The 12,470-nt window shown below is 44.4% G+C and overlaps 1 protein-coding gene across 1 annotated transcript in view; it reads right to left on the bottom strand.

The window, feature by feature from the left end:
• Positions 1-12,470, bottom strand: part of LOC137504246 (vomeronasal type-2 receptor 26-like) — a 31,169-nt gene that overhangs the window by 9,503 nt on the left and 9,196 nt on the right. The window contains exon 5 of the mRNA XM_068232841.1: positions 8,553-8,783. Within this exon, the coding sequence (XP_068088942.1) occupies positions 8,553-8,783 (231 nt within the window). The remainder of the gene's footprint in view (positions 1-8,552; positions 8,784-12,470) is intronic.

Raw genomic sequence — 12,470 nt, 5'->3', positions numbered from 1 at the left:
AGCAACTGTCATTGGAAAAGTTCCATGTTAAAGTACTGCTGACTTGGTGGGATTTACGTTTAAATTATTTTATTACTGGTGCTGTGTAACTTTCACAGCACACAATACCATCCATCCCCCTCCAGTGCCCCCCTGTGGCCCGTTTTAACAACTTATATTATCGGGGAGGAAGTGACAGTTCTCGTCCCCGCTGTGCGTACATAACTTTGCCCCCTTCAGCTGCCGCTTTAGTTCCTTATGTGTTACACTGCACACAGCGTGCAGGGGAGCTGCGCTGTGTGTGGGCTCATGTTAATCGAGGTTTGAAGAATATCCGATCTCAGTTATCCCAAGTCCGCACACAGCGCAGCTCCCCTGCGTGCTGTGTGCAGTGTAACACATAAGGCTCTAAAGCGGCAGATGGAGGGGCGGAGTTATTTACCCACAGCTGGGAGGAAGAATTGTCACTTCCTCCCCGATAATATGTTCTGCCTCAGTCGAAGACTTTGACTAAGCAGAATGGGGTTGGGAGGGGGCACAGGAGGGGGGAGGCTGGTGCTGTGTGCTAGTTGCAGCACCAGCAATAAAACATTATTAAAGGTTTAATGGCAGGGGAAAAAGATTAAGCAGTACTTTAACCCCCCCAACACAAAAGATTGCAGTGAGCCCACAGATAAGGGTGGTTTGGATTACAAGAATGTTTCCGGAACAAATTATGCTCGCACACCAAGGTTCCCCTGTATATGTAAACATATACAGATAAGTATGCTTCTTCCGGAGTAAAATGAGCCATAACTTACTTTTCTCCTGTGTTGCTGTCACTTACAGTAAGTAGTAGAAATCTGACAGAACTGACACGTTTTGGACTAGCCAATCTCCTCATGGTGGTTTCGTAGGGTTTCCTTTATTTTCAAAAGCACTTAGCGAGTTGCAACGTCCAAATGCCAAAAAAGTCTATGTGAGCAAGGAGGCTGGCCAGCATATTTGTATAAATCCTTTTCAGGGAGTGTCTTTATAAAGAGTAAAGGCCATGCTGAGAATTTCCTTAAGAAGAGATGGACTAACCCAAAACCTACTACTTACTGTAATGGACAGCAACATATGAAAAAAGTAATTTATGGCTCATTTTACTCTGGAAGAAACATACTTCTTATTTATGTGTGTTTACTTACATTTTAAATGTAAAGTGGTCCTTTAACCACTTCACCCCAAAGCAGTTTTTACTCTAATGAACAAGAGCGATTTTCACCTTTCAGTGCTCATCCCTTTCATTTGCCAATAGCTTAATCACTACTAATCACAATGAAATGATCTATATCTTGTTTTTTTTCACCACCAATTAAACTTTTTGGGGTGCATTTTAAAGAGGAGCTGTTAGGTATAGGGTCTCAGAGAAAATAAACACATATATCAGTAGCTAAAGATTGGCTGTACTTACATTACATATGCATTTCACTGTCCACATTTGTAGTTCACAGAATTTTTATATAGTATTTGCAGAGAATGATGCTCCTGACAGCTCATGGCAGGTTCCATGTTTGTCTGTCTCCTATGAAGCCAAATGTGTCGTCATGTCCTGCCTGCTTCCTGATGATTCCACTGAGAAAAAAGCTCGTAATGAATAACAGTACTGAGCAGTGAATATTAATTAGCCAGGTGGCTAGGAACAATAGCGGACTCCTGCAGTGTACTCTACCCGGAGTTTTTCAGTGCTGTCAGCTGCTGCTGTTGTAACTTGAGCCTCACTAGCAGCCAGGGGAGGGCCCCGGAATGCTTTGCAGTTTCTGTTATTCGGCTTGCGTCCTCCTTAGGAGCCTGGGAATACGGAGCCTTGCTGTCAGCAAACCTCTAAAGTAAGAAAGATTTTTAACTGCAGTATTGCCTTTTTGGCTTCCTTCTAAACTGTTTAACACAGGAGAATAGAGGTTTAAATTAGCTTTTGCAGCCTGACAGTTACTCTTTAAAGGGAAAAACAAGGAAAAAAATTAAAAAATACACTATTTCTCCAACTTCATCCCCTATAGTTTTAATATAAACACTGCTACTGTACACAAAACCCACACAATTTATCTGCCTATTTGTCCTGGTTATCACAAGATTTTAATTATGTTCCTAGTACAAAGTATGGTGACAACTAGTGTTGGGCGAACACCTAGATGTTCGGGTTCGGGCCGAACAGGCCGAACATGGCCGCGATGTTCGGGTGTTCGACCCGAACTCCGAACATAATGGAAGTCAATGGGGACCCGAACTTTTGTGCTTTGTAAAGCCTCCTTACATGCTACATACCCCAAATTTACAGGGTATGTGCACCTTGGGAGTGGGTACAAGAGGAAAAAAAAATTTTGCAAAAAGAGCTTATAGTTTTTGAGAAAATCGATTTTAAAGTTTCAAAGGGAAAACTGTCTTTTAAATGCGGGAAATGTCTGTTTTCTTTGCACAGGTAACATGCTTTTTGTCGGCATGCAGTCATAAATGTAATACATATAAGAGGTTCCAGGAAAAGGGACCGGTAACGCTAACCCAGCAGCAGCACACGTGATGGAACAGGAGGAGGGTGGCGCAGGAGGAGAAGGCCACGCTTTGAGACACAACAACCCAGGCCTTGCATGAGGACAAGAAGTGTGCGGATAGCAATTTGCATTTTGTCGCCATACAGTCATAAATGTAATACAGATGAGAGGTTCAATAAACAGGGACCGGAAACGCTAACCCATCACAGATGTTCATTGTTCATGTTACTTGGTTGGGGTCCGGGAGTGTTGCGTAGTCGTTTCCAATCCAGGATTGAATTATTTTAATTTGAGTCAGACGGTCTGCATTTTCTGTGGAGAGGCGGATACGCCGCCGATCTGTGACGATGCCTCCGGCAGCACTGAAACAGCGTTCCGACATAACGCTGGCTGCCGGGCAAGCCAGCACCTCTATTGCGTACATTGCCAGTTTGTGCCAGGTGTCTAGCTTCGATACCCAATAGTTGAAGGGTGCAGATGGATTGTTCAACACAGCTATGCCATCTGACATGTAGTCCTTGACCATCTTCTCCAGGCGATCGGTGTTGGAGGTGGATCTGCATGCTTGCTGTTCTGTGTGCTGCTGCATGGGTGTCAGAAAATTTTCCCACTCCAAGGACACTGCCGATACCATTCGCTTTTGGGCACTAGCTGCGGCTTGTGTTGTTTGCTGCCCTCCTGGTCGTCCTGGGTTTGCGGAAGTCAGTCTGTCGGCGTACAACTGGCTAGAGGAGGGGGAGGATGTCAATCTCCTCTCTAAAGTCTCCACAAGGGCCTGCTGGTATTCTTCCATTTTGACCTGTCTGGCTCTTTCTTCAAGCAGTTTTGGAACATTGTGTTTGTACCGTGGATCCAGAAGGGTATAAACCCAGTAATTGGTGTTGTCCAGAATGCGCACAATGCGTGGGTCGCGTTCAATGCAGTCCTAGGCCGAAGAGGTCATAGCCTAGGGTCACAAAACCTGTTTATTTGGGCAATTTCAATGGTGGCGAGTCTGACATACATAAATCGCAGCAATGGCCGTTAGCAACGTCTGAATCTCACGAAATGTCTCATGCAGGTAGAAGACATATTGTTAGACTTGGATTCCAAAGATGGGGTCCCTACATCTCTGCAAACCAGAGTTACAGGGGTCCAAAATTGGTAAAATCCCCCATAGGCTTTCATTGCCTCCCTATTTCACTTTCCAAAATCTCACATCTTTTCAAAAGGCAATGGCTCAGCAGTACCAAATTTTCTAGCATTGTAGGGACCCTTAGGGGGATCATGACTGGTGAGTTTTGCCACTGCTGAGCCATTGCCCTTTGAAATGGTGTGAGGTTTTGGGAGGCCCAATGAAAGCCTATGGGGGATTTTACCAATTTTGGACCCCTGTAACTCTGGTTTGCAGAGATGTAGGGACCCCATATTTGGAATCCAAGTCTAACAATATGTCTTCTACCTGCATGAGACATTTCGTGAAATTCAGACGTTGCTAACGGCCATGGCTGAGATTTATGTACGTCACCATCACTACCATTGAAATAGCCCAAATAAACAGGTTTTTGTGACCCTAGGCTATGACCTCTTCGGCCTAGGGGCCCGAAACTCACCAGTCATGTTCCCCCTAAGGGTCCCTACAATGCTAGAAAATTTGCCACTGCTGAGCCATTGCCCTTTGAAAAGATGTGAGATTTTGGAAAGTGAAATAGGGAGGCAATGAAATTCTATGGGGGATTTTACCAATTTTGGACCCCTGTAACTCTGGTTTGCAGAGATGTAGGGACCCCATCTTTGGAATCCAAGTCTAACAATATGTCTTCTACCTGCATGAGACATTTCGTGAGATTCAGACGTTGCTAATGGCCATGGCTGAGATTTATGTACGTCACCATCACTACCATTGAAATAGCCCAAATAAACAGGTTTTTGTGACCCTAGGCTATGACCTCTTCGGCCTAGGGGCCCGAAACTCACCAGTCATGTTCCCCCTAAGGGTCCCTACAATGCTAGAAAATTTGCCACTGCTGAGCAATTGCCCTTTGAAAAGATGTGAGATTTTGGAACTGTAAATAGCAGGCCCAATGAAAGCCTATGGGGGATTTTACCAAATTTGGAGCCCTGTAACTCTGGTTTGCAGAGATGTAGGGAACCCATCTTTGGAGCCCAAGTCTAACAATATTTCTTCTACCTGCATGAGACATTTCGTGAGATTCAGACGTTGCTAACGGCCATTGCTGCGATTTATGTACGTCAGACTCGCCACCATTGAAATTGCCCAAATAAACAGGTTTTTGTGACCCTAGGCTATGAGCTCTTCGGCCTAGGACTGCATTGAACGCGACCCACGCATTGTGCGCATTCTGGACAACACCAATTACTGGGTTTATACCCTTCTGGATCCACGGTACAAACACAATGTTCCAAAACTGCTTGAAGAAAGAGCCAGACAGGTCAAAATGGAAGAATACCAGCAGGTCCTTGTGGAGACTTTAGAGAGGAGATTGACATCCTCCCCCTCCTCTAGCCAGTTGTACGCCGACAGACTGACTTCCGCAAACCCAGGACGACCAGGAGGGCAGCAAACAACACAAGCCGCAGCTAGTGCCCAAAAGCGAATGGTATCGGCAGTGTCCTTGGAGTGGGAAAATTTTCTGACACCCATGCAGCAGCACACAGAACAGCAAGCGTGCAGATCCACCTCCAACACCGATCGCCTGGAGAAGATGGTCAAGGACTACATGTCAGATGGCATAGCTGTGTTGAACAATCCATCTGCACCCTTCAACTATTGGGTATCGAAGCTAGACACCTGGCACAAACTGGCAATGTACGCAATAGAGGTGCTGGCTTGCCCGGCAGCCAGCGTTATGTCGGAACGCTGTTTCAGTGCTGCCGGAGGCATCGTCACAGATCGGCGGCGTATCCGCCTCTCCACAGAAAATGCAGACCGTCTGACTCAAATTAAAATGAATCAATCCTGGATTGGAAACGACTACGCAACACTCCCGGACCCCAACCAAGTAACATGAACAATGAACATCTGTGATGGGTTAGCGTTTCCGGTCCCTGTTTATTGAACCTCTCATCTGTATTACATTTATGACTGCATGGCGACAAAATGCAAATTGCTATCCGCACACTTCTTGTCCTCATGCAAGGCCTGGGTTGTTGTGTCTCAAAGCGTGGCCTTCTCCTCCTGCGCCACCCTCCTCCTGTTCCATCACGTGTGCTGCTGCTGGGTTAGCGTTACCGGTCCCTTTTCCTGGAACCTCTTATATGTATTAAATTTATGACTGCATGCCGACAAAAAGCATGTTACCTGTGCAAAGAAAACAGACATTTACCGCATTTAAAAGACAGTTTTCCCTTTGAAACTTTAAAATCGATTTTCTCAAAAACTATAAGCTCTTTTTGCAAAAAATTTCTTCCCTCTTGTACCCACTCCCAAGGTGCACATACCCTGTAAATTTGGGGTATGTAGCATGTAAGGAGGCTTTACAAAGCATGAAAGTTCGGGTCCCCATTGACTTCCATTATGTTCGGAGTTCGGGTCGAACACCCGAACATCGCGGCCATGTTCGGCCCGAACCCGAACATCTAGATGTTCGCCCAACACTACACGTGACCCGTTCGGCCAATCCCAGCGCTAGCCGAACGTTCGGGTAACGTTCGGCCATGCGCTCTTAGTTCGGCCATATGGCCGAACAGTTTGGCCGAACACCATCAGGTGTTCGGCCGAACCCGAACATCACCCGAACAGGGTGATGTTCTGCAGAACCCGAACAGTGGCGAACACTGTTCGCCCAACACTAGTGACAACATATTATTTGGAAATAAAGATATATTTTTTCTATGGATTTTTTCCCACTAATTTCACGTGCACGCTCACGGGAACGCAAAAGCACGCACGGGAGCGTGCATGCGCACACGTGTATGTGCACAGCGGCAGCAGCACTGTTTGACTTAGATCAATTCGGAGAGTGTGTGGTCTACCGGCACTATGAGATACACAGTCCTGTCACTGGAAGTGGGAGGTATCAATCATCCAGACACCACCTTGATTAGGAAAAATGCGTGCTCATGATGCTGATACAGATATATGGAACATGGATCATTGAGAAAGGGAAACAAGTTCCATCAGGCACTGCAGTTAATTTGTATTTATTTAGGATTCAAGCATGATATGGATCACAATATGCGAATTCCGGGGCTTGATTCACTAAAGTGTGCTAACACAGTTAGCACGCCTAAAAGCTTTGCATTTGCAAACTAGGGTGCTAAGTAGTTTGCAATTTTAGCTCGCGTAAAAGTTTGCGCACGTAGAGTTTTGCGTGCACCACTTCACGTTAAAAATCAGCCTCTTCGTGTGCAAAGTATGCTTATCATGCTACTTAGCACGCAAAGCTGCTGATTTTGCACGCAAAGCGGTGCACACAAACCTTTGCGTGCGAAGCGCAAACCTTTACAGGCGCAAACTTTTGCACGCATATTAGCGTGTGCAAACCCATTGCATGTGCTAAGTGGCTTTTCACTGGTGTGCTAACACTTTAGTGAATCAAGCCCCAGGTGTTCATAGGCAGGTGCAAAAGTCATAAGCAAACAACTTGTGCTATGATGACAAAGTCAATATTTCAGCATAAAATAGATGTCCTACCAGATCAGAAGGTGGTGGTGGGCGCAGGGCAAAAACGGTAGCCTAACGGCCGTCTCGCATGGCGGTGCTTATTCCGAGGCTGATCAACGTTGTTACACATAAAACACTGGGATTTATCTCCTGTATCACGTGTTAGGGGTGGGTTACGTGATGACGTACGCGTTAACTTCGTATGCGTAACAACGTATGAGTCGAGCAGAAAAGTACCCGTCCTACAAAAAAGACGTCATCCCGATGAAGCGTAATAAGTTACGCATTAGCGTAGACAATGCGACTCACTATGGGGCGCAAGCGAACGCATACCTATGTACGTGTAGAGCCAAGGAAGATGAATAATTCACCATCTTAAAGGAGTGCATTCCTCCTAAATACAAAAATATGGCACTAGCAAAAAATGGCCATTTGAATGGCTGTGCAGGGGGTACAGAAATTCAAACGTGCACGTGGAACGTGAAACTACCTAAAAACACTTAAAAATGTGAAAGGGAAGTACAGCAAGGAGGACAATGTTGAAAAATATTGCAGGAGACATATATCTTATTTACAAGCAGAATAACATAGATTTGCATTCAATTTAATTTTTTAAATGTTAGATTTTACATTTGGAAGAAATACATGACCTAATCGAACTATGGGTCCAAAAAGCATGCTAAATCATTATGGTCGTTGAAACCTAATGGGCCAAGAGCTTCGCTCTTGATAATCAAAAGTGACTCTTTCCTTAGTAGCAGGCGGGCACGGTATCCACCTCTCGTAGGGGTCATGACTTGCACCAAACCACAGAATCTGAGTACTTTAGGATCACTACCATGTTCCTGTCGGACATGGTCAATCAATCTAGTGGCTCCTTTGCCGCTTTTTAATGGAACGTCAATGTTCCTGTATCCACTCTTTTAAGTGGCGGGTGGTTTTACCAATATAAAATCGGCCGCAGGGGCACCACAGAGCATAAACCACGAATTTAGTGTTGCATGTTATTAAATCACGCACTATCCACTGCAATGCACCTATCTGAAAAAAACGTTCCAGTTTGCATAAATTGGCCGTGAGAGCAAAATTGACATCTGTGGTTTCCCTTAGGCCAATTATCCGAGGGATTCAGGGTGCTTTCACTTCTGGTGACATACTTTAGCCACCAACAGTGGGTGTACGTCTGAATGCCACTAGGGGGAATGGAGGCATCGCCAGGACTACCTAACACCAATTGGCATGCATTCCTGGGGGCATGTTTTGCAATTTCACGTGCACGCTAGCGGGAACACACGTGCACGCACGGGAGCGTGAACGCGCGCACGTGCATGCGCACAGTGGCAGCAGCACTGTTTGACTTATAAAAATGTCCTGGAGCCGTTAAGAGGCTCTAGCAGGACGTTTTTATAAGCCTGCTTGTCATTAAGTGGTTAAACAAACAGCAATTTATTAACCTTGCCTCCTTTCCAATTCACGTCTTCTGATGTAATGTTCAGTGGTTCATCTGCAATTGTAGTACCACGGAAAGAGGCCAGTGGAAGAACGTCAAATGTAGAATGCTTCCCGTATTTACCTGTGATCACATTTCCCAACACTAACTCAGATGGAATTTCAAATATCCTTCTGGTGATGATCTCTTGCCCTATGGCTTCTGTGTCATCAAATCTTGTCACAAAGTGGTGCAGCTTACCAGGGAAGATAAAAATGTGTTATCATAAAAAGTCTTCATCAATGGCCACTCATGATCAATCATCTTTATAATTAGTGATGATCGTAACCAACTACTTACGGTTATGCAGAATTTTGCGTACATTTTCGCAATTATGCTTATACATAATTACAAATGTCATTTTGCATACATGTCATTTTTGCGTCATTTTGTGCCACTTTTAGCAGTGAATAGCTAAGCCCCCATGTTATTGCCACCAAAATTACTACACATGTTAACCACCTGAGTGGTATGGACGAGCTCAGCTCATCCATATCGCTGCAGGGGATCGCATGGCCCCGGGTGTTTTTTTTTTTTTTTTTATAAAAATGGTCTCGGATCATGTAGTAGATCATCACTTAAGTCCCTGAGGTAACTATTTATGCTTTTTTTAAAGAGACTCCGTAACAAAAATTGCATCCTGTTTTTTATCATCCTACGAGTTCCAAAAGCTATTGTAATGTGTTCTGGCTTACTGCAGCACTTTGTACTATCACAGTCTCTGTAATAAATCAACTTATCTCTCTCTTGTCAGACTTGTCAGCCTGTGTCTGGAAGGCTGCCAAGTTCTTCAGTGTTGTGGTTCTGCTATGAACTCCCCCTTCCAGGCCCCTCTATGCACACTGCCTGTGTGTTATTTAGATTAGAGCAGCTTCTCTCTTCTCTCTTATCTTTTACAAGCTGGATAAATCGTCCTCTGAGCTGGCTGGGCTTTCACATACTGAGGAATTACAGACAAAGACAAAGCTGTTTGCAGGAAGAAAAGAGCAGCCTGAAACTTCAGTGCATGAGAGATGCAGGGGGAAAGAAACACACAAATGATCTCTTGAGATTCAAAAGGAAGGCTGTATACAGCCTGCTTGTGTATGGATGTATTTTGTATGTGTGGACATACTGTACATCAACTTACTTCCTGTTTTGGTGGCCATTTTGTTTGTTTATAAACAAACTTTTTAAAACAGTTTTTAACCACTTTTAATGCGGCGGGGAGCGGCGAAATTGTGACAGAGGGGAATAGGAGATGTCCCCTAACGCACTGGTATGTTTACTTTTTGTGTGATTTTAACAATACAGATTCTCTTTAACATGCTGTTTTTTTTTTGTTGTTGTTTGTTTTTAAAGTGCTTTATTTTGGTATTTATGGGGAAGGGGATAAGAATGTGTTAATAACGAATTGAGGATTTATTTTTTAATGTATGTTAACGTATTTTACATGTATTTTTATTTTTTGACCAAAAGATGTCCCCACACTTAATCTTGTGTAATGTGAACAGTACACAGGAAGCTACAGTATGTGTATGTGTGTTTTACTTGCACTTTGTAAATGATCACAGGCATCTCACAGATGCCGGTGATCATTCATTACAGATCCTTTGATTAGCTTTGGGAACACATGCCCCCATTCACTGATTAGTACTGAGTGGGACGACAATGGGAATGCAAGCACCTACCCTCACTTATGCACAGAAATATAAAAGCATATACACAGACATATGTATACATAAATACAATCCTGATCAGCAAGTGAAGTCTTCAGGGGCATATACAGTATATATACCTTCCAAGAGATACAGAACTATATCTAAATTTTTGATATTATTATTATTATATTTATTCAGGGATATGTCTGGATTGGCCAGAGAGGCAGTGTAAGGTCTTGCAATGCATGAGGATAAGCAGCACCCAAAGTCAAAGACACCCTCCTCCTGGTCCAGCTTCTTCAGCCATGTCAGCCTCTGCTATTCTTGTCCCTTTGCAGCCATCCTCCACTCCGCCCCTCACCTTCAGCAGTTCCTTCTCATCTGCCCCCAGTCAGTAGAGATGGGCCGAACTGTTCTGCTGGCCAATACTTTGCAGCAAACCAGCAGTATTTGAAATCTGCATTCAACACAATTTTTTCCCCAAAAAATTTGCGTTCGCATTTTTCCCATAGACTTTAATAGCAGGTGAACGGCCACTGACTTTAGCGGTTAATAGCCAAGTCCCCTTACGTGCTAGAAACACCAAATTTTCAGGGTATATGGAGGGGGACAAGAGGATTTTTTTTTAAAAAAAGCCTTATAGTTTTTGAGAAAATCAATTTTAAAGTTTCATAGGAAAAAATAATACTTTTAAATGTGGTAAATGACAGATAATGAAGCAAACCTAACGGTAGTGTAAATTTACATATATCAAAAGAAAGAGCTATACATTTCATGACAGCATTGCGTACGGACCCCTGGAAACACCTTCGAAGTTGCAATGCTTTGGCCAGGGATCACTATACAGCCCGGCCGAGTGGGGCTTTGCATCCTGAACTATACCAGCCTGCATGGTCCATAGTATTAAGAGGTCCAAGGGAGAGGGGCAGCCAAGCCTTAACCTCTCCCCCTGGAGCCCTTGACCCAGGAGGAGGTGAGGGTCGATGACACCTTGGAGGGGGTTCATGGTGGCATCTGGGAGTCCCCTTTTTGAAGGGTACCCCCAGATGCCCACCCCCTCCCAGGAGAAATGAGAAGACCCCTTACCCATTTTCACAAAGGGTTAAATGCAATAAAAACACATCGATGAAAAAAGTCCTTTAATAGTCTTAATTAACCAGAAATACTTACCTGTACCTTAAAAAAAAAAGTTCCCACGCCAATATCCTCAGAAATGTCCCAATATCCTCTAATCTTGCAGTCTTTAATTACATGTTGATTGAAATTCTCTGCGGACCGCCACCACACACGCCGTTCCTTCCATCAGCTCTCAGCTAGAGAGTGTGTCCTATAGGGACGCTTTACTGCCAGCTCCCGCTGTCCCCCTGCCTCCCACACCTGTCGCCTAACCCATGCTGGCACCTAGTGCCTAGTCTCCATTCCAGTTAGATTTGAGACACACAGAGCTTCAGCTCCTGTTCCTCATCCATGGCAACAACATTAATGGTTTGATTCCTCAAGCCACAGCCACAGATCCCATGAAAGGTTAAAAGCCCTTCAGGAAGCCTTCTTCTGCTCCTCTTGCTCTTCCTCAACACAGCCACCATCCACCTCTTCTGACTCCTATTTAGACTCCTCCCTCTGCCCAGGTGCAGCTCATGACATAGCCCCCTTTGGTATTTGGAAAAGCATTAACTTTTCCTCCTTTTGACAAACCTGCTGAACTTTGGCTTGATCAATGATACATCACACAGCATGCTCCAGAACAAAAATGTATGGTATGTTGTCACTGATGGCGCCTTTGCTGTGACTTGCCAATTTAGTAATCTCCACAAAATGACACATAAGTATGCACTTTCCTGGCCTGCCTTATGACATCCAGGAATCCTGAGTACTTTTCCATGAATTGTTGCCCAATCAAGTTAGTAATTCACATTATTGATTACCTTTACCATTATTAACACTTGTTACCCTAGTAACTGTTGTGCTAGTTGAGTACCGCAGGTTGCACTTATAGCGTAACTCGTGGCACTCACTGGGGGAAATTAGGGTAATATTGCCATATTACAGCTTCTGCGTGAACTTTTCTAATATTAGAGTAAACCTGCAATGACAAAAAGCCTTTGGATGAGGCTTCTCCCATCCACCATCCCTCTGTTGCAGTGCTTGAAACCCCAAACACTGGGGATGTAAATATTTAGCTACTACGATCCAGCACAGATGCAGTAGAGGCTTTATGTTCGGGCTCAGGTAGAAATAGCCGA

This window comes from Hyperolius riggenbachi, chromosome 1 (genome assembly GCF_040937935.1).
Source record: "Hyperolius riggenbachi isolate aHypRig1 chromosome 1, aHypRig1.pri, whole genome shotgun sequence".
NCBI lineage: Eukaryota > Metazoa > Chordata > Amphibia > Anura > Hyperoliidae > Hyperolius > Hyperolius riggenbachi.
Note: the sequence above shows the minus strand (reverse complement) of the source record. Positions and strands in the feature narration are given on the sequence as shown.